Raw genomic sequence first — 26,347 nt, 5'->3', positions numbered from 1 at the left:
TGCCGTCAGCCAAATATAAAGTGTGACGTAAACCAATTTCACTGAGCGGTGAGATTTGCATGTGTCCACACCATTTAGGACACTATGGTCAGAGAATATCGTAAAGGTCATAGTATTTCGCGATACGATTGTTGATATACAATGTTCTTCACAATTCTCTACTAGTTGCTGGCGATTACCCCGCACGAGTGTCACCCTAATATATTCGAGTTTATTTCAATCTATATTACCCAATTGTTTACCATGTTAAATTGTGATATCCAACACACTCTAAGCCAGTGGTTCTCAAACTGGGGGCGTGAAGGCATCTGAACGGAGAGCGAACTTGCGGTCAACTGGAAATTTTTTTCGCGCCTGGCGCGACTTACCTCCAGTTGTTGCTCTGTGTATAGTCCGAATTTTATATTTGATAATTCTCCCATCGACAGTCGTAACCGTCCATGTCATCAAACTATCCGTTGGGATTGCTAGCATTCTGGTTGCATTTTGTGATATGACGATAAGGGGGCGCGAGAACTTCCACTTTCATAAAGGGAGGTGCCTCTAGAAAAAGTTTGAGTACTACTTCTCTAAGCTACTACTATTCAGTATTACGTCGTTCATACAAAGCATACACAGGCTCTACCCCAATTTATAGGACACGACTTTGGATCATATATGTCAGTAACCGTGAATTCTTGGTAACATTTTTTGTATTTCTATGTATAGTTAGTTCATAGGTTTAGAACTTTTTTGTTGCGGTGAAGATGGCCTCTGGCGGTGATGAAAGGTGAGAATTTTGAGATTTGAACTGTTTTTCCTCCGCGTTTATCAAAACAGTGACTTCTAGTGAAATAAAGTTCTTTTCTGTAGCATCTTTGTTAATAAGTAATGTTTTCCAACGATACTTTCTTACCCCGATTTAAGGCTATATTACATGTAGCCCACGTGAAGATAAGTCCATATAACAATGTCTCTCGGCGCACCAAATCGAAACTTGGCGTATCAAATATAACGGGTTTCATTGTGCATTGCTTTGATTATATCAAACGAGGAAGTTTAGGTATATCTAGAACTCTGGTTCTTCACATTCATGATCCTTCCGAACCCTGATTTTAGCCTATATTACGAAAGCAGAGATCTGATGCACAAAGTGAAGCGTGTATCAACAACTGTTAAAAGAGCAAAATCGTCACACAAAACGATGAGATACAATATATATTTATTCCAAGTTACCGCTACTTCTGTTGTATGAGTACCTTATGTGCCTTGCCCTACAGCGAATCCCTGAGACCGGCGACGGGTTCGTGCGAGCCCCGGTCCAGAACCACTGATCTTGATTCTTTGTAGCATGTTGCTTCGGCGGCCACGCACATTTTACAAAGTGTTTAGTGACGGTCGATGCGCTGTAGCGCTGTAGACAACCAGTGCGGCACGATTCACTGCGCTATTCCAATACTATATCAAAAATACTAATTTTGTAGGCCAGTACTGAAGAAAACGGACTCGTTTATTATTCCATCTCCGATGCGCCTCGTGTTGCCTCCTAACAATGCGGATGGTAAGTACCTATCATGCTTGCGGTTCTTGTCATCCAATAATGTTATCGGGGTCTACATTGGAAGCTAATCCACCAAACTTGCGTAGCCGACACAAAAATTATACAAGATTCGTACGAGGTAATATGACTTGGGCAACGGATGGGCGCAAGTTAAGGGTTACCATACATCCTCCTTATGGGGAGGGTTTCCCCTCCGTTTTCAGGAAATTATCGAATATGTCCTCCTTTTTGGTAATTCAGGCTCCTTCTAGTTGTCTAATTTCACTAAATTAGAGCGAAATGCCAGTAATCTAATTCTAATTTAATTTGTTAAATGTTTCCATGCTCTAATTCTAATTCTAATCTAATTTATGAAATGTCCCTATTCTCTAATTCTAGTTCTAATCTAATTATTGTTTTCCTGAAAATGACTCTTTGTCCGAGGCATATTGCACTATTGCAGTGAGTTAACAAGAATATCTCCTCTTGAGCAGGGAAATCCAGTACCAAGCCTTACTTACACCGTGCAGTCATAATATATATTATGACAATAGCCTGCTAGAGTAGCTTGGAGTCTGCGAACGACATTCTAGTATTTAAAACTTTACGTTAGTAGTACATCGCCGTTCTGACTAACATGGGCGACACCCATGGCTACCATAAAAGAAGTAATATTTTATTAAAGTATAGTAAAAATCGAGCCAAGCTTGGTGTACAGAAGTTAACCATTCTCGTGGTTATGGGAATGCACTGTTGTTGTTGCTGTTTATTGACAAAAATATGTGGCGCTCATCGTCTGACGGCCTTTTGCACACCGCACTGTGGTTTGATATGAACTGAATTTTGCTGTATTCATTTCCCATATTCAATTTCATTAAATTTCCAAGTTTCTGCGAACTAAGTAACTCTAATTCTAATTCTAATATAATTCGGAAAAAGCTTATTAGCTCTAACTCCAATTCTAATCTAATTTGGAAAAAGCTGTGTTGCTCTAATTCCAATTCTAATCTAATTTGGAAAAACTGTGTAGCTCTACTTCTAATTCTAATCTAATTTGAAAAAAACTGTTGAGCTCTAATTCTAATTCTAATCTAATTGAGAAAAGCTGAAAATTTTCTAGTTGTCCAAGTCTGCAACCGATCAGCGGGCAGGCAGGCACTAATAAAGAACGCCATGTATGACGCAAAACCGTTCGATATTATAAATTTTGTGATTTGTAAAAAGTGTCCACTCTCCGGATCTCAAAAATCTATTAACCCTGCGCAGGGTGGAGTCGGAGCTGGAATTAATTAATTGTTTCACCACTATAACTATCATATTCTGGGGAGTGCGTGTAGTGGGTATTGCTCCAGCCCTAGCGAAAAATAAAAGCTGTTTCTAGTACGCTTGTCGCTATCTTGCATTTTCATCGCTTTTTATGCTCCCATTATAGGGTTACAGTCGAGCCAATGTTTCCTCTAACTTTCACAAGTTTGCGCTCACTCACCAGCTTACCACGCGGTCCCTTCGACAACAGTGCGTATCGACTGAAAAAAGGTCATCCCTTCGCCTTTTTTGTGCGCAGCTTAGATTTTCCGTGCGCAGAGACCGTGTCAGGACTGCCCAATTGCGCACGCGCGCAGCTTGGAGGGAACATTGCAGACGACTCTTTTTAAATGGCTGGTTTTTATTGTTATCTGATGGAGGTGGTTGTGAGACCGAGACTAGTGCGTCATTTCGAAGTCTTGCGGGTGAAATGATATCGACTGAGTGTTTCCGATTCTGTGACTTTAGGTGATGCGGATAACGAAGAGTCGTCAGAAAGCCCTATTACGGAGTGCGGGTGAGATTATTTTCATTTTTGCTGTCCATAAATACGCTTTGGAGTTCCTATTGCAACATGTAATTTAAGGCTTGCGTGTGAATTTAACTATAATTCGATTTTGCGTTTGTTCTAGTCGATTAGTAGCTGTTGTAAATACAGATGAGGTCCCTATTTTTCGAGGAACGAATAAAGAGTCGATTATACGCGCAAAGGGCGCTCTATCGCTCACGCGTACGTAGAACTGCTAAACTACGCAAGCGGTAGAGCCTCAATATACAATATTTATCCGCCAATTTACAGGATAGCATGCGAAACATGTTTACAGGATAGCGTGCGAAACATGAAAAAATATATAAATTGATATGATGCAATACCCTACCAACCTACATATCCATGATATACAATTATAAACGTAATAACGATATTCGTTCGATTTAAATCATACAAGAAGCTTGGTTAAGGTGAGCAAGTTTACGACAGCGTAAGTTGTAAGCTGCGTTCGCGATCAATTTATTTTTGATATAACGATGTAGGCTCGTTGATACGCACAATTATTGAGTGATTGGTTAACAATAAGAAGTTATAGCGATTTAGTCGACCTCGATTACTTATGACTTGAAATTGACTCGAAAATTTTACTTCGAGACGCGAGTCAATCTGCATTTCTGAAGCGTCAAGTCATTTCTGCTAAGTGACTCGAGTCAGTCAAGTCATACGAAAAAGGCGACACGAGTCTGACTCGAGTCATCCCAGCACTGGCGGCTGCTGACAATACTACATGCGCTGCTGAGCCTGGGTTCTAAGGCTGTGAAGCAAATGCTAGGATGGCTTAGCAGTTCAGTGTAGACCGTAGAATAGATGATGTTTACCTGTTTTGTGAACGGCCATGTATGGATACAGGCCTGCTGCTTGTAAAGAAATGCTTCGGTAGAGCTGTTCGTTGAAACAAACTACGGAAGGGCAAACTACGGCCCGCAGCCGCATGCGGCCCGGAACACCGTTTTATGCGGCCCGCGAAAGCATCAGTAAAATGGGATATGAGTGCAAAAGATGTAGTTACATTACCGAGTCTTGACGAAACTTTTTCTAAAGATATTTCAACATGACAATGACAAGCCAAACTCTTACTATGGTGCTTATTTTATTGCTAGCGCAATCGCCTGATTGCAAGGCCCACGTATTTTAAGAGGTGTCAATTGCTAAACATTACAGACAGTCTAAACCAGGGGTGGGCAAACTTTTGAGCTCGCGGGCCGCATTCAACATCTAAATCCATTCGCGGGCCGCACCATACTCTATAAAATTGGGATTATAAACCGAAACGCAACATTGGTATTTGATAATATAGTGAGGACATGAAGTTGATATATGTGCTTATTTAAAACAAACCAAACATTGCTTTGATGGTATCGTACTCGCGTCAGAAACATAGTGGCGAGATTTCATCGGCTGGTCGACTTCAATAACCAATTTGTCAAAACTATAGAGATGAAAGTCGGAAAATCTGTGAGCAGCGGTCTGCTCATAGATTTACTAATTCCACTTTTGGTTCAGTTCCAGGACACAAAATGCAGACAGCATCATAACCATGCTAGCTTCAAACACACTTCTACTATGTGTAGATAAAATATAAATACCCCAATTCTACGCATACCGAGAACGAATCTACCTAAGACACGCGCGAATCGGTTTTTATAAGCACATAACTGAGATTATTAAAGTAGAGTGGCCAATCTGAAATCCCACTCGTGGTCCGAATTATGTCAATCTCGTTTAGGATTTCTGTGACTGTGATTTCTTGAACCTTTCAAACTGCGTGGGCCTTGAGATCGGGCTGTCGCGCCAGAAATTAAACGAAGTATTTACCTTGGAATAGGGGTTCTCAAACTTATTAAGACACGCCCCCCCCCCTTATGATGTTGAAGCATTTCGCGGCCCCTTATCGTCATGTCACAAAACGCAACCAGGATGCTAGCAAACCTAACGGATAGTTTGATGGCAGGTAACTATGAAATCCTGACTAAATACCGAGCAACAATTATGAAGCGGATTACAATCGCGCGGAGCGCGAAAATTTTTTACAGTTGAGCTCAGCTTCGCACCCCCTTCAGATGCCTTCACACCCGCAAGGAGGCGTGCGTCCCAGTTTGGGAACCATTGCCTTAAGATTATCATGGTGAAATATACTAAGAAAAAGTTTAATCAAGTCCCTACATTAATTCGATATTGAGTATGTATTTTATCAATATTTAAAAAAAGTTTCTTTGGACTCTCGCGGGCCGCACAAAACGGTGTCGCGGGCCGCATGCGGCCCGCGGGCCGTAGTTTGCCCACCCCTGGTCTAAACGGAATTAACATAATTCGATCAAGAGTTTGATTTTAAATTGTCAACTCCATCAGGCTTATTACTTTTAGCGTTATACTTGGGAAACCCAATTGCGCGTGTGCTAGGTCCTCGATATGTGTAGAAGTATTTTATATTGATATTATCTATATATTGTAGAAGCGTATGTAGGACTACATAATTCTGTCAGAATTGTGTGTCCCGGAGGAAAGTCAAAAGTACATTCAGCAAATCTCGGAACAGATCGTTCCTCAGAAGTTGAACTTCCACATCGTATTCTAAGAATCGTCACAGCTGACGTTCATCCGGATCCGGTTCACCCTTCATCCCTTATTTTGAGCAATTGGTTATCGAGGATGACCAGGTAACTTCAATGTTTCCAACGCGTGTACATCATGATCGAATCAATATTTGGTTTGTTTGAATATACACGCATATCATCTCCACATCTCCTTGGTCCCTATATAATCGATTGAAAAGTAGAGCGTTCTGTCCGCGAGCTGAAAAGTTTGCCCTGTAGCTAACTGAACTATCTAATGATTATAATGAACATCTGTTTATGAATTCAATCTAAATATCGCAAGAAAACGACAAGTCTAACGCAACAACCACGACCACGAGCGTGAGAACAGGCTACTGAAACGTTCCACTACTACGAAACTACCATAACACCTACGTTTGTATTCATCCACGCAGTTTTTTATGCAGTGTACATCACAAGCAGAAGTGGTCCAAGTAGTTAAGAAGGCTACTCAAGTAGAAGTAGAAGTAGTGACGAAAAAAATCTACTGAAGTACGAGTAGAAGTACTTCTTCCATAAGCAACCTAATACTACTTGAAGTAGAAGTAGAATTGACTGACTTTAAGTCTACTCAAGTAAGTAAGTAGTTTTGAAAACGATCGTAATTCGTTCACGGGGATTGTCAAAATAAGGTGCAAATTGAGCTATGCAAAAGGTGCAGAGCTTGATTCATATTGATGCATACCAGGAGGTATTCAATTTTCGACAGCATAAGCATTCGTCCGCATCATGGGATGCAAATGGTAGTATTGATATGGAAATGCGATACTATAATCCTCTGTTTCCTCTGAGCACGATTTAGAAAATATCATGGTATGGTGCCCTCCCCCATATTATAAGGCCTGTATAGTTTAGTCGAAGAGCAATACAGAGAAGTTGTAAAGGATACAGTGTGAACAGTTTGCGCGATTAGTAAACATTAATTTAAAAGATGGTGGATCGTAAAAATGCCATACTGTGTGGATTTATTTCCGGAAATTAAAAGCATTACCACACTTACTTTTATACTTCAGCGTGTATGTTATCCAGACAAAAAAAACTGATTAACTAGAACTCAAAGTAGGCTATATGATACTAGGAATTGAGAGTGAAATATAAATAGTACTTCTAAAAGCGGAACATGTATTTCATGTCTTTAGTCCAGAAGGTTTCGACGGTTGGTATGCTAAAACAGTTCTAAGACTAAAAAAGGCATAGTCCACTTTTCCAGATTAGGACACGCCATGGACTGCTAGATTATGATATGATAAGTAAATGCTAGATTGCGAAACATCAGCTTCAAACGTTATGATGAGCGATAATATTATCTATTGTGATGAAATATTTGATATGACGAAGGGTGACAATGCAGTGTGAACGGAACCACGCCAACCCGCTACCTAAATTATATTCACCGATACTCTAGTGAAATCATACTGGTTACTCCATATCCGCTGCGCGCGATCCACTGGGCTTTACTAAAATTTTATGAAAATTATATGCCGATGGTTCGTGATAACAGCCCCAAAATTCCTCAGGCTATCTTTCCGATTGGAGGATTAAACTACTTCTACTTGACAAACTTGAAATAGCGAAAAGTAAGTAAGTAGATCTCAAAATATTACGAAGTAGAAGTAGCGAAAATCAGATCTACTTGAGTAAGTACCAGAAGTAGAGGAAAACTACTTGAGTACTTCGAGAAAGTAGAAGTACTTCGTTACTGATCACCTCTGGTCACAAGCATACCCGAACTATCTTCTCTTTGAGACTAAAACGACTGCGTTGGTATTTGAACTATATTGTATCAAAACAACACCCTAATTATGGTCAGAATCTACCCTGGTCCTGACTAGCGCGATACTTACCATTCGCGTAGGTATTTCCGTGAGATTTCCGCTACTTTCAAGACCTGCCTCTCTAATCCTCAGGTCAAATGTTGCTTACGAGGCCTTGTTTCAGTAGGCTATGATCAAGACAGCGTTTGCAGACCCGACTCTCGACAAACGAAAATATTTGTTAATTACTGGTACTGGTAAGCCAAACACTGTACCACTTCAATACGTGACATTTTACAGAAATAGCGTTGAAAGTCTCCCGGAAGAGATGACAAAATTTCTAAAGCGTCAAACCAAACTACCAGAACCAGCTCCAGCTCCGGCTCCGGCTCCGGCTCCGGCTCCAGTTGCGAAGCCTGACGGTAAGAGCATAGTGTCCTATATGGTGTCGACACAAGCAAATCTCACGGCTCAGTGAAATTGTATCACGTCACAATTTCCATTTGGCTACAGGCAATTTGACCGTCATTTTGGACCGGCTTGCCGAGCATTAAATTTGGTTAAACGGGTATCAATCGAAAGCCGACTCTGCACTGATTACGAAAATATAAATTTTATTCCGCTCGTGGCCCTGGAACTCCCACAATCAGCCTCGAATTTTTCATTGTTATGGAGATTGGCATTGGGACGCAACAATGCTGAACAATGCTGTCTGGCGCTTTTTCTCTTGAGCTACTATCTCGTTTCGCCAGATAGCATATTTGCGTCTCAATGCCAATCTCCATAACAATGAAAAATTCGAGGCTGATTGTGGGGGTTCCAGGGCCACGAGCGGAATAAAATTTATATTTTCGTAATCACTGCAGAGTCAGCTTCCGATTGACACTAGTTTTACCAAATTTAATGCTCGGCAAGCCGGTCCAAAATGACCGTTAAATTGCCTGTAGCCAAATGGAAATTGTGACGTGATACAATTTCACTGGGGTGTGAGATTTGCTTGTGTCGACACCATATAGGACACTATGGTAAGAGTATCGATTTTGAGAAGTGATGTTCTTCTTGCTTTTTTCTTGACGATGCCGGGATGTTATCGGGATGCAATGTTTTGGTGACTCGACTTTACTCGAGCCATTTTCTCGAAATACGAAAAAGGACTCGACACGAGTGAATCTGTGTATTGACTCGACTTGTACTCGAATCATTGCGCTTGACTAGGACCAAGTCGTGTGACTCTAGGCTAGGACGGCGAAGACCGACCTTTCATTGTAATTTCGAATAATAGTATAAAGTAACCACACTATTGGGATTTCGTCTATTGGTACTGGTACTTGGAAATGCGACCAGAAACTGTTAAAATGAGAATAAAACTGTATATCATGAATCCGCAGCATTCGATATCACCAAGCAGCGCTGTAAAAAGTGATTTTAACAATACTGTAACTCGAAACCGAACAGTCAACAAAACGACTATAGGGTTACCATACGTCCTTTATAGGAGGATTTGTCCTCCTTTAAAATCGACCATTTTGTAGGCAACACGCCAGCAGTAACGGTAAAGAGCGGGGGGTTTCGGAGATGATTCGGAAAGATGACAATTTTTTTAGTCATCACTATAAAATTGCCAATAAATATTTCAATTTCAGTAAACTGACTTTTATGATTTGTAAAAAGTATTCTACTTTGAGGATTCCAAAATATGGTAATAACCCGATATAAATCGGACTCGACCCTCTGCACGACGACTTGAACTCCGAATTGACTCGATGGTGAATTGAAAATGACTCGACTTGGCTCGAGTCAAAACTATAAAAGGGAGATTCGACTTGTGACTCGGAACCTTGTGACTTGGTTACAACCCTGTGATATCAGGCCTGATCCTATCAACTATATTCACTGCAACGTTTCTACAGAATCGCACGTTCAAGCGTCACATTCTACGAGCATCACGATGCGACACATAACTGATACAGCGCTGGATTGCATCTCGGTTTACAGAGGTAGGCGCAAGCTTCAGAAATTTATCACTCATAGTTTGGAGAATATTAAACCGGATATTTACGCAAACCCGTACCCGGACGCATTTCGACACCGAGCAGTATAACGCTTCGGCTGTGAGGAGTGTCAAGGTTGTAATATGTAGGAAAGGGACGAGCGGAAGACTTGAAACTTCATTTTCACCCAACCGAGATATATCACTATATGACGAATATACGTCAGCAATGATGATACAAAAAATCGCAGGCAAAGCATCCCGTATCGGATAATGATGATCGATGCGGCTAGTATGATGATAACGCTCACATTTCCTCTACATTGCCATGTTATAATAATGTTGATCGAAGAAAACTTATATCTTAGTAGCAAACATACCAGGGTAACATTGTAAATATGACGATAAAAGTAATTCGCTTTAAAATCTAACATGTACGCCAGCCGTTTATATGTCTTCTTCTTGTCCGATACGTTCAACTGATCTCCGTGCTTATCCAGCCGGAGTCGGACAACCATAATTCTAGTTGTCTACTTAGATCAAAGGCTGCCAGACTTTATTATCGCGACGCCAAATTTCGATTTGCAAATGTTTCGCGAGCCCGCCTCTCAATTTGGCGTGCTGATTACCACGTGTTTATTTACGTGACTATTACGTGTGTCCTGTCTATTTATTTTATTGTTAACACATACTACTGCCAATCACTTGGAAATTTTCCCGGAAGGAAACGTAACCGTCCTGTTGGTTTCTATGCTCCCGACGCTTTGATCTTGATAAATGACCACCGACCAGCATGCGTTATAGTAGGTGGCGCTTTAAATGACGCTTCGACTGACCTCATTCTTTGTTTGCCGGATTCGTATTAGTTTTTCCTCCTTTGAAAAATAAAGAACTAAAATATTCAGAAATGAGAAGTCGAAAGCATACGCTTAATTGACGTTCTTCCAATATTCATTGGTATTTAATTTTCGTCCCCGCGACCCCAGAGAATAGGCCAACGACGCCATTGGACCCCCGACTTAGATTAATTATACCATGAGGTCGGTAATCTAATTATGATCTAATTTGTGAAATGCTGCTTTGCTCTAATTCCAATTCGAATCTGATTTGTGAAATGTTTCTATCCTCGAATTTAATATTTTATCCAATCCCTGTTTTTCCTGATAATGCTACAGCGATTCTCGTGCTTATAAGTATGAATCATGAGTTCAAAAGAGCTGAAATTGATTAAAATTCCTTTTGCGAGTTTGATGATTCAAATTCCAATCTATATTTGAAACAAAACTGTGTAGCTGTAATACTTATTCTATAGTTTTATGTGATATTTTCTTATCTGCATAGGCGAGGCTGCGATCCAATACATGGCCGGTGACTTCGAGGGGGCGAGAGAGAATTTGAACAAGGTTTTCTCGCTTCGGGGTAAAGAGGACATTCACGATCTGCTACTGATGTCGGAGTGCTCCGTGATGCTGAGCGATGGTACGCGGGAAGGCGTGGGGAACCTTCACAGAAAAATTCGTGACACAAACATACCAATTCATCGTATAAAGAGTTGGGCCAGTCTGTACTTTCCGAGGCCCGGGTACAACGTCGACTCGCTTCGCTGCGTGGGGGGCGTTCTGTTGCTGTGCGGTCTCATGAAAAGAAACGAACACGAAGGCATGGACCGCGACGTCTACGTGGACGAGCTTCGGGGTTTCATGGTGGGCCTTGACATCGTGGGTTATCACGTTATTAGATGTAACTTCCAGAGGCGATCGCCTTTGATCAAATTCTTTTGCGGAGTGCGCACCGATCTGCGTAAAAAACTGAAATCGTACAACGGAGATAATGCGGTGGACCAAGCCTGCTTCGATCACGGGATAATCTCCGATTACTGCGTACAGAAAGATTATAAAAGCGCGTTGCAGAAGACCGTCTTGGCCGTGTACCATATAGAGCGCCGCCTGACCAAGCCTTCCGAATTTAAAATCTACGCACGGCTGTTGATGTGGCAGGGCGTTCTGCGTGTTAAACTTGGCGAAGTTGAACCGGGCATCGTCGACTTGGAGAAAGCCAGAACGGCGATGGATGACGCCACTGATTATTTTGACGACACGGATCTGGCATACCTGATCCATACGTTCAAGTCCAATATGAAATCTGCACTTGAAGCAAGAGCCAAGTTGGAAACGGTTCGAGTTGAAATAGGTCACGATGCTTCGGCCGACGTGAGCCCTCAAGCCGTTCTTGTCGATGTTGGCCCCCAAGCTGTATCGGGGGCTGACAAGGCTCAATCTGTATCGGGGACTGCCGAGCCTCCAGTTGTATCGGGGGCTGAGAAGCCTGAAACTGTATCAGGGGCTGTCGAGCCGGAAGATGCGTCGGAAACTACGAAGTCGAAAGCTGTCTAACAAAAAGATGCGGCGAAAGTGATATCCCTTGGAAGCAAATCCAAGTCGAGAAGTCGAAGTGACTGCCAATCATCGGAATAGAGTGTTACGTTTTGGTTGCATTCCTGGAATACGTAAAATAAAGATGAATTTGCGGTATATATATTGATTTATGAGGGGGGTGTATTTGTTACGTTGTAATGGTCAGCAGTTAGCCCGTCACTCAACATGGTATACGCTAGCGACCTAAGACATGCCCGAGAAAGCTGCTAAGCCGGTGGTCCTCTACCGGGGGTCCGCGAATCATTCAGGGGGTCAACAAGACCTTAATTCTACATCTTTGATAAGGCGTTTTTGACATGTCAAAAAAAGTCAAAATTTTGCGTTAGGTCAAATGTCAAAACTGTTTACGAAGTCAAAACTCTCTTGCAACCTGCATTTCGTTTGTATCATAGATTTTGCACTGTCGGCTATCATATCATTTGACATTTTACAGCTTGTAGCCTAGTTTATAGGCCTGCCGTTGTAGACGGCCCATTGTCTGCTCATTGTGCAGGGTTGTGCAGGGTCACAAGGTTTCGAGTCACAAGTCAATCCCACCTTTATAGTTTTGACTCGAGTCAGGTCGAGTCATTTTCAATTCACCATCGAGTCAAGTCCGAGTCCAAGTCAGCGAGCAGAGGGACGAGTCTGAGTCATGGTATTATGACTCGAGTCCGAGTCCAAGTCATTGTGTTGACTGCTCAGTTTCCAGGTAAAGTCTTGTTAAACCCACTTTTTACAACTCTACTTGGTGATATCGAATGATTCGCAATTATAATATAATAAGTTGCCTCAATTTTAGAAGTTTCAGGTCGCATTTTCAAGTACTAGTACCAATACACGAAATCCCAATAGCGGGGTTACTTTACTATTCTTCGAAATTGCAATGAAATGTCGGTCTTGGCCGTCTGAGTCGCGAGTCATGCGCAATGACTCCAGTCCAAGTCGAGTCAGTACACAAATTGACTCGAGTCGAGTCGAGTCAATTCCGTATTTTGATAAAATGACTCGAGTCAAGTCAGTCATCAGAAAATCATGATTCGAGTCGGACTCGAGTTGAGTCATGACTCGAGTCATTACAACCCTGTCATTGTGAATCATAAACATTCAAATGAAACATGGGTTGACATAGGATACGTGACGACACGTTCAAAACGACACTACCTGGGCATTGTACTGTTCTTATACCAAGAAGCGCATGATGAAAAACTGTAATGTAGACACCATTGTCAGGATGAGGAACACGGTGTGTCACCAGCAGAGTTCGCACAACTGCAGTGACGTGTTGTAACTACTGAAATTCTTCATAGGATCATATTTCGTTAAAACAAAGTTTTTCCATGTAAAAATATGTCGGTTTTTGAGTCAAACAAGTTTTTTAAGGATAAACTACTCCGTAAGGACAAACAGTTCCAGCCAGAAATGAAGATTAGCAGTACAATTACAACATTTTCTGGGGAAAACACCTAATTTGCATACGTTAGGTCAAAATTTGGTCAATTGATATCTTTTATGGGCAGAAAATGTCAAATGTTGATTTTCTTCGGTCAAAATCTTTCGTTTTTTAGGTAAATAAATCACCTGAATGATAACGTAATTCTCTATTTTCTTGGCGAGGGTAGTCACTACGTCATAAATTTTGACCCAATTACAAGTAGAATTTAGAACTACTGATATGGAAGACATGTCAAAGATACTTTGAGTGCGAGTAGAAAATAGAGGTGTGAGAACTAAGCTTGAGTGGGCTATGAAATTTTAAAGAGTGGATGACAGACTTGTACAAACTACTGAATTTTCACAAAAGCGCAACTAGAACTAGAACTAAAACTACTCAAATTTTAAGACTCGCAACTACAACTAGAACTAGAACTACCCAATTTTCAAATCCTGCAACTAGAACTAGAACTAGAACTACTCAATTTTCAAAACTCGCAACTAGAACTATAACTAGAACTAACGAAATTTAAATATCGGCAACTAACTAACTAAGACACAACTAACTAAATATAATTCTCAATCAACTCATTCATTTTTATTTTATTCGAATTCGGCGTTCCAGCTTTCCACATGAGCGTCGGTACAGCGAAATTACTGAAAAATCAGACAGACAGAACTATTCTGTAATCAGTACAGGATAAACTAAACCATTTTCTGCAGCTGTTGCTGATTGCAGCGAATCAACATGAGTCGCGAAAATGTTTTTTTCGTTGAGTTTTGCCCTCTTTGGGGAATACAAAATCCCAGCATGCGAGAAAGCCCCTTTCACTGGGCGCAGATGTCGCAGTCATCCCAAGAAAATTTCGCCAAGTTTCGTAATTCTGGCAAGTCGGTCATATTCCGCCAACAGTTTAGCACATTCTGATCCAGGGGTAGTCGCTGTTCCCTGGCATACTTTTTCACCTCAGACGGGCCTGATTTTAACTTCAAGAGGACGACACTGACTTTGAGGTAGAAAGTTGAAGAGTGAGAGTCTCGGTTTCTTGTGCGTTGGAGAGCCAGTAGGAGACGACCCAGGCAATTTATGCAATTTCCTTTGTAAAGATACCTTGGGCGAATCCAGATCGTCTTCTCTTTGTGCCTGGGCAGGCATGGTCGGCATCATCATCACGAATCAAATCTCGTAAGTTCAACAGATGCGACAGCTTAGTTCCGAGATAATACTCGCCAACGCACAGCAGTAGATCACTAGTTCACATTCCAATTAGTAAACAACCTCAGCGGGAGATCGCGTGTCGCTGCGGACTGTCGATTGTTGTAAATTTGCCGAGTTATCAGTAAACTCGGCATAATCAATGTATTAACTATGATCCAACAATGAGCATTGATCCTTTGTCATGATCACATCAGTAACCCGCAGTAGCCTCACTTGTCACGCGAGGAGAGTTCTCATCACGCAGGACACACGAGTGTTTTCTAGTTGATCGGCAACTAATATTTTTTTGAAATGCGCAACTAAAACTGGAACTAGAACTACTGAATTTTCAAAATCTCCAACTACAACTAGAACTAGAACTACGCAATTTTCAAAATCCGCAACTACAACTAGAACTAGAACTACGCAATTTTCAAAATCCGCAACTACAACTAGAACTAGAACTACTCAAAAAACTGTTAGTTAGTTGACCGTCAACTAACTAAATGTTTAGTTTGTACAAGTCTGGTGGATGATCGCGGGGTCGCGTAATTTTAGCAGTTCGGCGGAAGTGGCTACGTTCGAGCTCGCAAGATGCATCCTGACGGCTAACGAAAAATGATTTGATGACGCTTCAAATAAGCGAAACTTCGAAAACGTATCCAGCTACCGTGATACAGGCGCTATTTCGCCATTGCAATAAAAGATACTCTGTGTCGAATACCTGTTGCCAGAGCGGATTGCGTATAGTTCGTCTTTATTTTCTCAAGGTAAGAGAACAAGCACTCTAGGCCTGTGAGGGATTAAGGTATCTTGCTGATTTCTGGCGCCCGGGCAAATTAGCGCGTGAGTTCAAATGAGAGCCTGTGCTGCTGCGTCAAGTGGGTGTAAGGTGAGTGACGCATCACGTAACTACCGCTGAACAAATAGGACTGATAATGGTGTCACTTCGAGGAAGTGCAACAGTCAACAAATCTTTGCCTGAAATTTCGCAAAGGGCTAAACGATGACGAGTGACCGTGATATCACGGAGATATAAAGCCGAATATATTCACTTCCTGAAGGAGCTCACAGCTGGCAGAATCTCTTTCACACTTCCATCCTTAATATGAAACCGCATATTTAGAGTGCAGTGTCCATTTCAATGTGTGAGACGGAAGTGCCTAGTGGTACCTTAGCAAATTGTAATGCGGTCCGCATCCGAAACGACTGAACAAGTGAACATGTGTCTTAGCGAGCTATACGTATCGGTAGCGAACCTTTTTAGACACCACACTCTTTTTAATAGGGGATTTCAAGGCCCAAGAGTTAACAAAGGTTGGAACTAGTGTTAGTGTATATTCATATAGCATATATGCTTGCTTATATTCTCCTGGATTCTGGGTTGAGGTAGGATCATATCGCCGGCACCAGTCTACATTTGTTACAGTTATAGGCAATGCTCCCTCTAAGCTGCGCACGTGCGCAATTGCGTAGTGCTGACACTGCGTCTGAGCAAAGAAAAATCTAAGCCGCGCACAAAAAATCCGAAGTGATGACCTTTTTTTAGTCATGACGCACTGTTGTCCAAGCGACCACGCAGTGAGTTGGTGAGTATGCGCACACTCGTAAGAAATTAGAGGGAACATTGGTTATAGTTAGTACTGCAACGTTATAGGGTATATTGTTCCTGGTTGTAGAAGTATAGCTAACCAAAGTATTATAGGTTTAGCTGGCTGACTACTTAACCTGGAATCCTGTATCCTGGTGAGATCTTCTTAACACGCCAATATTACACAGCACATACGAATATATTTCAGACGTTGTTACAAGTAGGTTTAGCAAATGAGTCTACTGATTCGAGAGAATCAGTAGTTTTATACTAGAGGCAAATTACTCTAGAACAGGGGTTCTCAACCTGGGGGGCGCGGGAGGCTCTCAGGGGGGGCGCGAGAAATTTTTGTCAATTTTGTCAATGTCTGTATAAATTGGTACTAAACATGTGTTTCACAACTATTCTGGAGAGACGATTATTGATGATAAAACTTAGTTCATATTCTAGAAAGCTTGACAAACTCAAAATCCAGCAGTCGCGCTCAACGGAGTATAGGCTGACTTCAACTTCATTTGAGCAAATTTTTGATATTCTTTGAAGATTTAGAGAAATTCCTACGTGCAAGTCATTCATTACTTTATAGCTTTGGCAGCAGCCTAAATCTCTGTGCGCTATAGGTAGCTGTTGTTGATAGCTGGCGAACTGCACTGCCTAAGACAGACTTAGATGCAATATAGGTTACCCGGTTTCGCCCTCAATTTGGCTATAAATCAACACAATTTAATTCATTTCCAAAACTCATCAAATTTAGCATGGCATGACAGAAGGACGCCGTGCTCTCTGTAGTCACTATCAGCAATGACTCCGTAGAAGGGAATTTGTGCGGCCGTCGACACCTAATTCAATTAGTTTGTGTTGGCAGCCGTAAACATGCAAATTGCAATTACGAATTCACTCCCGAATTTTCGAGAGATTTTATTTAATCTTGAAATTTTCTTCGCGCTATGCGCAATTCAACAAGACTTCATTATTCGATTTTATTGCAGTAGCGCCCTTCTTACTTGGAACAGGAATGGGAATCCTCAAGAAATAACGATTCATTCGCGGCTCTGAAAAGTTTTCGCGCTCCGCGCGACAATATGCCCTCCCAGCTACTATTCATAATATTGCCACTCGCGATTTCGGTGCGTACAATAGGCCGTTGTGAAAAGTAGAATAGTCCGGAGTTCACCGGGAATGGATATGGACAGTTTACCAGATCGTTCATTGCGGCTATGCCCGGAATGCGGCCTTAGGCTTCATAAGTAATCGAAATGTGGCCATGATTAGGAAGAAGGTTGCCCACCTCTGTATTAGATGATGTGCTCTTTTTGACATGACGATAAATGTCAGGGGGGGTCAGGGTGAGCGATTTTTTGACAATCGCCAAGGGGGGCGCGTGTCAAAAAAGGTTGAGAACCGCTGCTCTACAACATGATGTCTCTCGGTTACGAGATATACACCTTTCATGGTTGGACGATAACGGGGATCTCCAATCGCTAATATTATTGTCGGTGTATTTGTGTTTTCGAGTATTTTACATACTTATCTCATTTGTTGTTAACGTTCCGGTTGAGTAAGCAATAAAATTTCTCTTTTTGCGCTACGAGCATCCAGCTACTTGATCGATAAGCCTTCGGTTCAATCCCCGGCCCGGTCAGATCAAAACGTCGATATCCGTGGCTCGGCAAACGGACGGTTTCTTCGCGTCTTCATCCTACAACCACTTCGATGATCCCGACGAAAATATGCTGCATTCTTCCTCCTCTTCTCATAGTATAATTTACATAGAATATGAACGCCTTGCGATTGGCTATTTTGTCTGCTGTCTTAAAAGACGTCTGCTGTAGCGAAAAGCAATAATTGAGTTTTCAACGTCGCATTTGCGGAGATCGGACGCTAATAATTATTTCGATTTGTCTGGCCGCATTTGGTTTGAGTGATTCGCGATGGTTTCACGTCAAGAGTTCAGTGCGTAGCGGTGGGACAGGAATGAGATGTTGAAATCAACGTTTGTTTCTTTATATAGGCATATCATCCGCATGTCTGTTGCAATGTGCCGATATAGTGTAGTAGAGGGGTCCTGCTGACGTAATATGGTAGATAAAGGCAGGTAACCAAATCTTTGAGCATTACCATGCAGGTCTTGACTTGCATCTGCTGTCCCCGTGTTTCGAAGTTTCAATGCACAGATTCACTCAATCTCAATATACCTCTGATCGTTGTAGATTTGCGCTAATGATTCTCTCCAACGATAGAGCAGCGAATTTTGTATAGCCAAGCAATAGCGCGAGAATATCGTAAAGCCTGTGCTCGTAATATCTCATGGTAATCTCGTAGTAACCTGCCACTATACAGCCAATACTATTTCCTACCTTTTAGGTGCATGGGTGTTAACTTTACTGACAATGTTTAGTGGAGCATGCAGGCTCAACTGAAAATTTGATAAGACTTAACTTTATAACATGCGTCAGCGTAGACGTGAATTCTTGTTAACATTTTTTTGTATTTTATATAGTTGATTCATACGTTTATAGCTTTTTTGTTGCGCCTAAGATGGCCTCCGGCGGTGAGGAAAGGTGAGAATTCAGAAAAGTGACGGAAATCGTGGACAAACCTATATTGTATCTCCACCGCTTCGGACAGTATTTATCGAACAGCGGCTTCTAGTGGTAAAACTGTCTATGGTTGGAAACAGTGGCTTAGTTACAAAAAATCTATCCCATTACGAGTATAATACTCAACTTACCGGTGCAAAAATAAGCTGAGCATCGAAAACAGTTTTGAAAGAAAAACATCTTTGAGAGCACGATTTTCTCGTGGGAACCATGGTTTAGAACCACTGATCTAGAGCACGCGTAGACGTTAACGTTCATATTTCAAATTGTTGTGTAACTGTCGATGCTCTTAGGGTACTGGTTACTATCCGTGCGATATGATTCACCATGTCTTTCCAATACTACATAAGAAATTACCATTTTTGAAGGCCAGCAATGAAGAGATCGGTCTCGTTCATTATTCCATCTCCGATGCGTCTGGTGTTGCCACCTAACCGGACGGATAGTAAGTACCTATATCATGCTTATGGTGTTCGTCGTGATTTGGTGGATTGTCCTTCAATGATATTATTTCTCTTTTTATTTAGTGTACATGCCTCTTCTTTACATCACCTAGGCCCAGGCGTGTGTCTGATTTCAAGGACTACTCTAAGTCGTTTCGGCACGTTCCTTTTTTGCATTATATCGCAGTCTTGTGGCGTTCTGAAATGATGAAATTACAAATAAATTGATACTAATACTATGATGCAGTGTTGGGATCAAGTCACTACCTTCGAGTCACGAGTCATCTCGAGTCATTGCACATTTTGACTCGAGTCAAGTCAAGTCAATCGATTTTCGAAGATGACTCGAGTCAAGTCAAGTCACTCGTTTTTTGGAGGTGACTCGAGTCAAGTCGAGTCAAGTCAAGTCACGAGTCAAGTCACGATTCCAGTCAAATTGGATTTTCGAAGTATGAGTGATAATGCAAAGTGATTAAATTTTGCTAGCAGAGTGAAAGACAGATTAATTGGACATTTTTGTTGCATCAAATTACAAATATAAAGTTAAATATACATGCAAAAAGGCGTTTTATCGCTCACGCACACTAGAGCTGCTAGTAAAATACTTGAGTAACTGCTGCGTATAGATACATGTTACAGTATGTTATTATCAACCAAAATAGAGGATCGAGTACGAAGCCTCGAAGTCGTAACAAATTGATATGTTACAGTAGCATACACTACCCATCTACACACCTGCGAGAATATAAACACATAAACGATGTTCGTTCGATTTAAATTATACCAGAGTGTTGGTAAAGGGGAGCACTGCGTACTGAGCACTGAGAAACAAAGATACGTTGCTATTGGGTTAGTCTACTACTGCTACGACAACAACGGAAGTTGTGATCGTTTCGTTTGCGGTCAATTTTCAATCAGTAAATGACTGGTTGCCCTCACCAGTGACATCGGCGTATCACGAACAATCCGAACATGCATAAAAAAAGGACGATTTAATCGACACCGTTTAATTGATGACTTGAAATTGACTCGTAAATTTTGCTCCGAGTCACGAGTCAATTGACATTTCTGAAGCGCCGAGTCAAGTCAAGTCAAGTCATTTTTGCAAAGTGACTCGAGTCAAGTCAAGTCATACGAAAATGTTGACTCGAGTCTGACTCGAGTCAAGTCATGACTCGAGTCATCCCAACACTGCTATGATGCTATGGAAGTCTAGCTTGGATTGGAATCTGCTCCACAAAACTGACACCAAAATTCTACGGCTTCGCGATTCTTGTGAGCTAATATTATTATCGCTATTAGTTGGCACACAAGCTGCGATTTGAGCAGTAATCAAGTCGGCATTACATCATTTCACTGGCTTTCATAGTATGTATTGCGTCTACCCTGCTGAAAAATATGAATGCAACCTCTGCTGCATTATCTGATCAAGATGACGTTTGTGACATGTCAATTTCGTGCAGTCGTGCTCTTGTATTTATTTTGCATGCATACGCCTTAACATATTTGATGTTTATTACTATCGAAGGTGGTCAAGATGCGTGTTTGTTTGACCGACTTCAGTAGATCGTTTCGACTCCTCTCTATATTTTCGTGAAATGAAAACGAATGCATGATTCCGATTCGGTGACTTTTAGGTGACCTCGAAGTCGAAGAGTTATCCTCAGCCACCGATACTGGTACTCCGTCTACGGAAAGCGCGTGAGTCCTTTTCCATCTGCATTTATATGTTTGTAATGCCTGTTGTAACGGAGTGTTGAAATTTTGAGCTCAAATTTGACTATAATTCGGTTGTTTTGCGTCTGCTTCTATCGATTTATATACGAGAATCAATATAGTGATCATCAAACCAGCGTTTGATAGATCCGGCTGTCGACAGGCCGAATAATTGTTATTTTCATGTACCACTACGAACGTACGCATAACATTTTACAGAAACAGCGTTGAAAGTATACCGGAGGAGATGACAAAATTTCTAACGCGCCAATTCAAAGTACCGAAGCAAAGCGCTAATCCAGCTAGTCCAGAGCCTGACGGTAAGTAACCAAGTATAGCGATTCCTAAGTGCTGTCAGGCTGGTATCTCTTATGGCAAAAGAGCTGCGGAGCTATCACGATCCAATCAAGTATTCATTACTACAACGTTGTTACAGAATCGCACGAAGCGACCAGGAAAAAGCGCACGAGATCCCAAAAAGCACAGCAAGATCTCATCGCAGTTTACAGAGGTAGCTATCGCAGTTTACAGAGGTAGCTGTAGTTAGACTGACACAATTTATAGTTCGGTCCTTGTTTTGGTAAATATTGAGCAAGAGCTTTAACGCATTTCGGCACAGAGTACCGTAGCGCTTCGGCTCTGCAGGATGTCGAGGCCGGGCATACACTATAAACAAGGAATCATAACTTTAATGTGCTTCCGGGTCAATGTCCATGTTTTAGCGACGCCGCGGGCCGCAGCATCTATAAGGCTATTCTATTTCTCTAAGTAGGCCTTCTTTGACCCGATGAAATTATCCGATTGAAAGTGAACCGACCTTGCAGACTGACATTCCAGAAACACCGTGAAAATGTGATTTACTATTTTAGCGATTCAGGTCTGGCACCAGGAAATGGCATCTATAAAATTGGAATAAAGTTGTACTTGGCAGAGAGTATAAGCGTTCGTAGGTGTACTTCCTGTAAGCACCATTTGGTTTCGAATGTTGTAATTGATATTTACCGTGGTGTAACTATAGTCGAAGGTATGTTCTGGTCTACTGTACCACAGGTGTATATTTACACCCGTATATTACAGGTGGTACAAGGGTGCGAATACGTAATCTTTTCGCTAAGAGTGTGAGATATTGACCCATGCGAGAGGAAAATGCATCATGTCATCAAAGTTGTCTGGTTATAATAATGTAGTTAGCGGACATAAAGTAATTGCCCATTCGGGTCATAGTGTCCTATAAGGTGCGGACACGGCGACATTGAACGGCTCGCTGCATTTCGGTTACGTCAGATTTTCCATTTGACCAAAGGCAACTTTGCGGCCATTTTTAACCGGCTTGCCGAGCGCAAAATTCGATGAAACAGATATCAATGGAAAGCTGCTGCTGAACTGATTACGAAAATATAAATTTTATTCTGTTCATTGTCCGGGAACCCGCCAAAATCAGCCTCGAAATTTGCATCGTGATCTAGTTGGCATTGTCATCCGACAAGATAGCGTAATGGTTAAGCGTCCGGCTTCTTGAAATAGTAGGTCGTGGGTCCGATTCCCGGCCGGGTCAGACCAAAAACCTGATTAGTAACACTGGTATCCATGGCTTCCCTGCTTGGCGCTCATGCATTACTAGGATAGCATGGAGGGGTGGTGCATGACTTAGAAAGCCGTAAAGGCTATATCTGCACTTCCTTGTCCAGCGGCATATGCACATCATGCACTCATGGTATGCATATCCACAGATCGTGTGTATGTGTATCATGAGTCGGTGTATATGCCGCAAAAAACATCAAGGACAAAAAATAAACTACGTCATTTCTTTTCCTGCTACGCAACAGTACTGTCTGGCTCTTTCTTCTTAGCTTCACTCTCGTTTTACCAGACAGAATAGTTCCGTCACAATCCCAAAACTAGATCACAATGCAAATTTTAAGGTTGATTTTGGGCGAAATAGAATGTATAGTATCATAATCAGTAGGGATGGTGCGAACCTCTGAAAGGTTCAGGTTCGTGTGAACGCGAACCTTTTTGAAAGGTTCTGTGTGAACGCGAACGTGAACCTCATGACGTCACGTGACGTCATATTGTTAATTCCAACCTTACATTTCAGTGAATTGAAAGCCCATATTAATGAACAGTAGTACACGATACCTAGCGGCGACTCGGGCACCTTAATGCCACAATGCTGAAGTACATATTGGCGTTTTAAACGTCGCCAAATGTATCAACTGGGCAATCAAATGACATAATAATCCCATAAAATCAATATCTTCCGTTGCTTCGCCAACCATTTCAATGACGACTTGCAAGGGTGTCTGTACTTGCTACCGACATTAACCCATTAACAATAAGTTATACAGCAACAAGCCAACACCCCAATCGCACGAATTTGGTTTTTATGATACAATAAACATATGAAATCAAGATTGACCCCTTACGCATGCTAGATTTTTTACATCAGACAACGATATCAATTCCATTGATTGGTTGAATAAGCATCATTAGCTGACTACGCATATGTAGTGTATTTCGCTATTGATGTTGTATGATAGTGATTGCGGGTCAAGCTCACAACTAAGAGTCATTAATATACTCAAACGGAGAAGTGGATATTTCGAGCAAACTTTTGTAAGAAATCCAGTAAATCTTTGAAATTGTCAAGGTGCATGCTCGTTTAATGTTGATTTTTTATGCTAACAGCGCTATGCATAGAGTGCAACAAATTTCCACCAAATAAGGTGTTATAATGAAGTGAAAATTGTAATAAATGAAAAAGGTTCACAGTGCAGAACCTACCAAGGTTCGTTTGTGAACGTGAACCTCTAAATTACTGAGGTTCACACACAGAACGCGAACGTGAACCTTACGTTCACACCATCGCTAATAATCAGTACAGCAGCAGCTTTCCATTGATACCAGTTTTATTGAATTTAGCGCTCGGCAAGCCGGTTAAAAAGGGCCGTGAAGCTGCCTTTGGTCAGATAGCAAGTATGACGTAACCCAAATGTAGTAAGCCGTTCAGTATCGCTGTGTCCACACCATATAGGACACTATGTTTTGGCCCAATGTGCCCAATTTCTGGCGGGAGATGACTGCGCCGATTTTCCAGCGAGATCAATGTGTGCGAAACACGCCATCCCTTTCCATTTCTTCAGCATATCTAAAATGTTCAAGCGATCTCGTTTTCATCCAGGCGAGGCTCTGGTCCACTACATGGGCGGCGAGTACGAGGCGGCGAGAAAGTGTCTAAAGAAAGTGTCCCGCATTCAAGGTGAGGACGACCTCCACGACCTGCTACTCATGGCGGAATGCTCTGTGCTGCTAAGCGACGAGACACGAAACGATAGGATGGACGACATGGCGGCGCTTTACATGTATATGATCGACTCCGATTTGTCGAACGAACGGATACAGCGTTGGGCCAGCCTTTTCTTCCCGAGACACGGGCACAACGTCCACTCGCAGCGGTGTGTAGGAGGCGTTCTGCTGCTGTGCGGCCTCCTGAAGAAGTACGAAAACGAAGGCATGAGCGCGGAACACTACGTGAGAGAGCTTCGGGACTTCACTGTCGGCGTAGACGGCATTGGTTACTTCGTCATCAAACATAATTTCGATCGACGATTTCCTTTAATCACATTCTTTAACAGTGTGCGCTCCAACCTGCAGAAAAAACTGGTGTCTTACAACGAAACGAATGCGGTGGACCAAGCTTGCTTCGATCACGGGATGATCACCAATTACTGCGTCGAGGAAACTTACGAGCGCGCCTTGCAGGAGGCTGAGCTAGCCATCATCGATATAAAGCGTGACCTTTCAAACCCGTCCAAGTATAAAATCTACGGGAGGCTGTTATTGTGGAAGGGCGTTCTTCGTGCTAAATTGGGCGACGTTGAGGAAGGCATCGCTGACATGGTCGAAGCCAAAGCGGCTATGGCGGACGCCACCGACTATTTCGACGATACAGAACTGGCATACCTGATAGCCATGGTCGATTCCAACATAAATTGTGCACGTAGAGGGGAAGCGGACTGGGAATCGCTTCGAGGTGGTCTTTGTGAAACTATTTCGCCCCCCATAAGGCCCCAAGTTATGTCTGGCGCCATGGACCCCAAAACAGCATCGGGGACAGTCAAACCCCGAACTGTATCGAGGAATGTCAAGACCCAGGCTGCATTGGGGGCTGTAAAGTCTCAACCTGTATCGAGAGATCTGAAGCCGCAAGCAGCATCGAGGGCGGCCAAGCCTAAAATTGTATGGAGGGATGTCAAGCCCCAGGTTTTATCGAGGGCTGACAAGCCTCAAGCCACATCGGGGGTTGTCAAGCCACAAGCTGTATCGAGGGCTGACAAGCCTAAAGATGCATCGGGGGTTGTCAAGCAACAAGCTGTTTCGGGTGATGCCAGCAAGCCTCAAGCTGCATCGGGTGTTAAGCTTCAATCTATGTCCGGGGCTATGAAGGAGACTGCAGTAAAGCACAAAGTTCCAATAATAAAAGCGAAATCCCCAGGAAGCAAATCCAAGTCGAGGAAGTCAAAGTGACCGCTCACCATGTTACATTTTTGCTGTATTTTGAGTGCGCACAATAAAGGCGACTTTGCGATATAGTTATTGGTTTATACGCGGGCTTGCATACTTGTTACGCTGAACCACAAAATTTGTAAAGGATTATCGCTTAGCACTGTTGGTTCGCAATGCCCGACACAGTCGAGGAAACTATCGTATTTTGAGTGCGTACAATTGATGCTGTATTTAGTTTTAGGACGGATGTTTTCTACGCTGAACGACAATATTCTTATAGGGTCAGCTATCGCGTCACGTCTTCGGCTGCCACGCCTGGAATGGTCAAGGGAATTCCTAAAACGTGGATTTCAAAACTTTTTTCATATCGAACCTCTTCAAGTTTTGTGGCCGGTTGCGCGTACGCACAAACTTCACAAGCTGGATTACGTTTAGGCTATTACATGAGTAAAATATGACAACTAGGGCGATTATTTTTCTCATGTCAAAAAAGCCAAAATTCGGTCAAAATTGTAGCGTTAGGTCAAAAATCTCAAAATAGTTTACAAAGTAGAAACTTTTTTGTAACCTGCATTTCGTTTGTATCGTAGATTTTGCACTGTCGGTGAACTTATCATTTGACACAGCTTGTCACCTACTTATAGGCCTAGCGTTGTAGACGACCTATTGTCTGCTCATTGTGAATCATAAACATTCAAATGAAATAAATAGGTTGGCATGGTATTATGCTCAA

At 42.1% G+C, this 26,347-nt stretch overlaps 2 protein-coding genes across 3 annotated transcripts; both read left to right on the top strand.

The window, feature by feature from the left end:
• The first annotated feature begins 645 nt into the window (after positions 1 to 645).
• Positions 646 to 12,257, top strand: LOC145456181 (uncharacterized). The gene is made up of 6 exons (XM_080334250.1): positions 646 to 769; positions 1,464 to 1,540; positions 3,293 to 3,341; positions 8,023 to 8,144; positions 9,633 to 9,719; positions 11,054 to 12,257. Exons 1-6 carry the CDS (start codon positions 747 to 749, stop codon positions 12,103 to 12,105), a joined length of 1,410 nt encoding a protein of 469 aa, XP_080190376.1. The 5' UTR covers positions 646 to 746; the 3' UTR covers positions 12,106 to 12,257.
• Positions 12,258 to 18,831: 6,574 nt separating this feature from the next.
• Positions 18,832 to 25,700, top strand: LOC145456177 (uncharacterized). Of its 2 annotated transcripts, XM_080334244.1 has the most exons (6): positions 18,832 to 18,910; positions 19,318 to 19,394; positions 21,030 to 21,093; positions 21,328 to 21,428; positions 21,545 to 21,619; positions 24,290 to 25,700. In XM_080334244.1, exons 1-6 carry the CDS (start codon positions 18,888 to 18,890, stop codon positions 25,633 to 25,635), a joined length of 1,686 nt encoding a protein of 561 aa, XP_080190370.1. In that variant the 5' UTR covers positions 18,832 to 18,887; the 3' UTR covers positions 25,636 to 25,700. The 2 variants fall into 2 exon arrangements, with proteins under 2 accessions (XP_080190370.1, XP_080190371.1); XM_080334245.1 differs by lacking the exon at positions 21,030 to 21,093 and having other exon boundaries at positions 18,848 to 18,910.
• Positions 25,701 to 26,347: the final 647 nt, after the last annotated feature.

The sequence above is a fragment of the Botryllus schlosseri genome, chromosome 14 (genome assembly GCF_051294905.1).
Source record: "Botryllus schlosseri isolate E-star chromosome 14, Bs_hap1, whole genome shotgun sequence".
NCBI lineage: Eukaryota > Metazoa > Chordata > Ascidiacea > Stolidobranchia > Styelidae > Botryllus > Botryllus schlosseri.
Note: the sequence above shows the minus strand (reverse complement) of the source record. Positions and strands in the feature narration are given on the sequence as shown.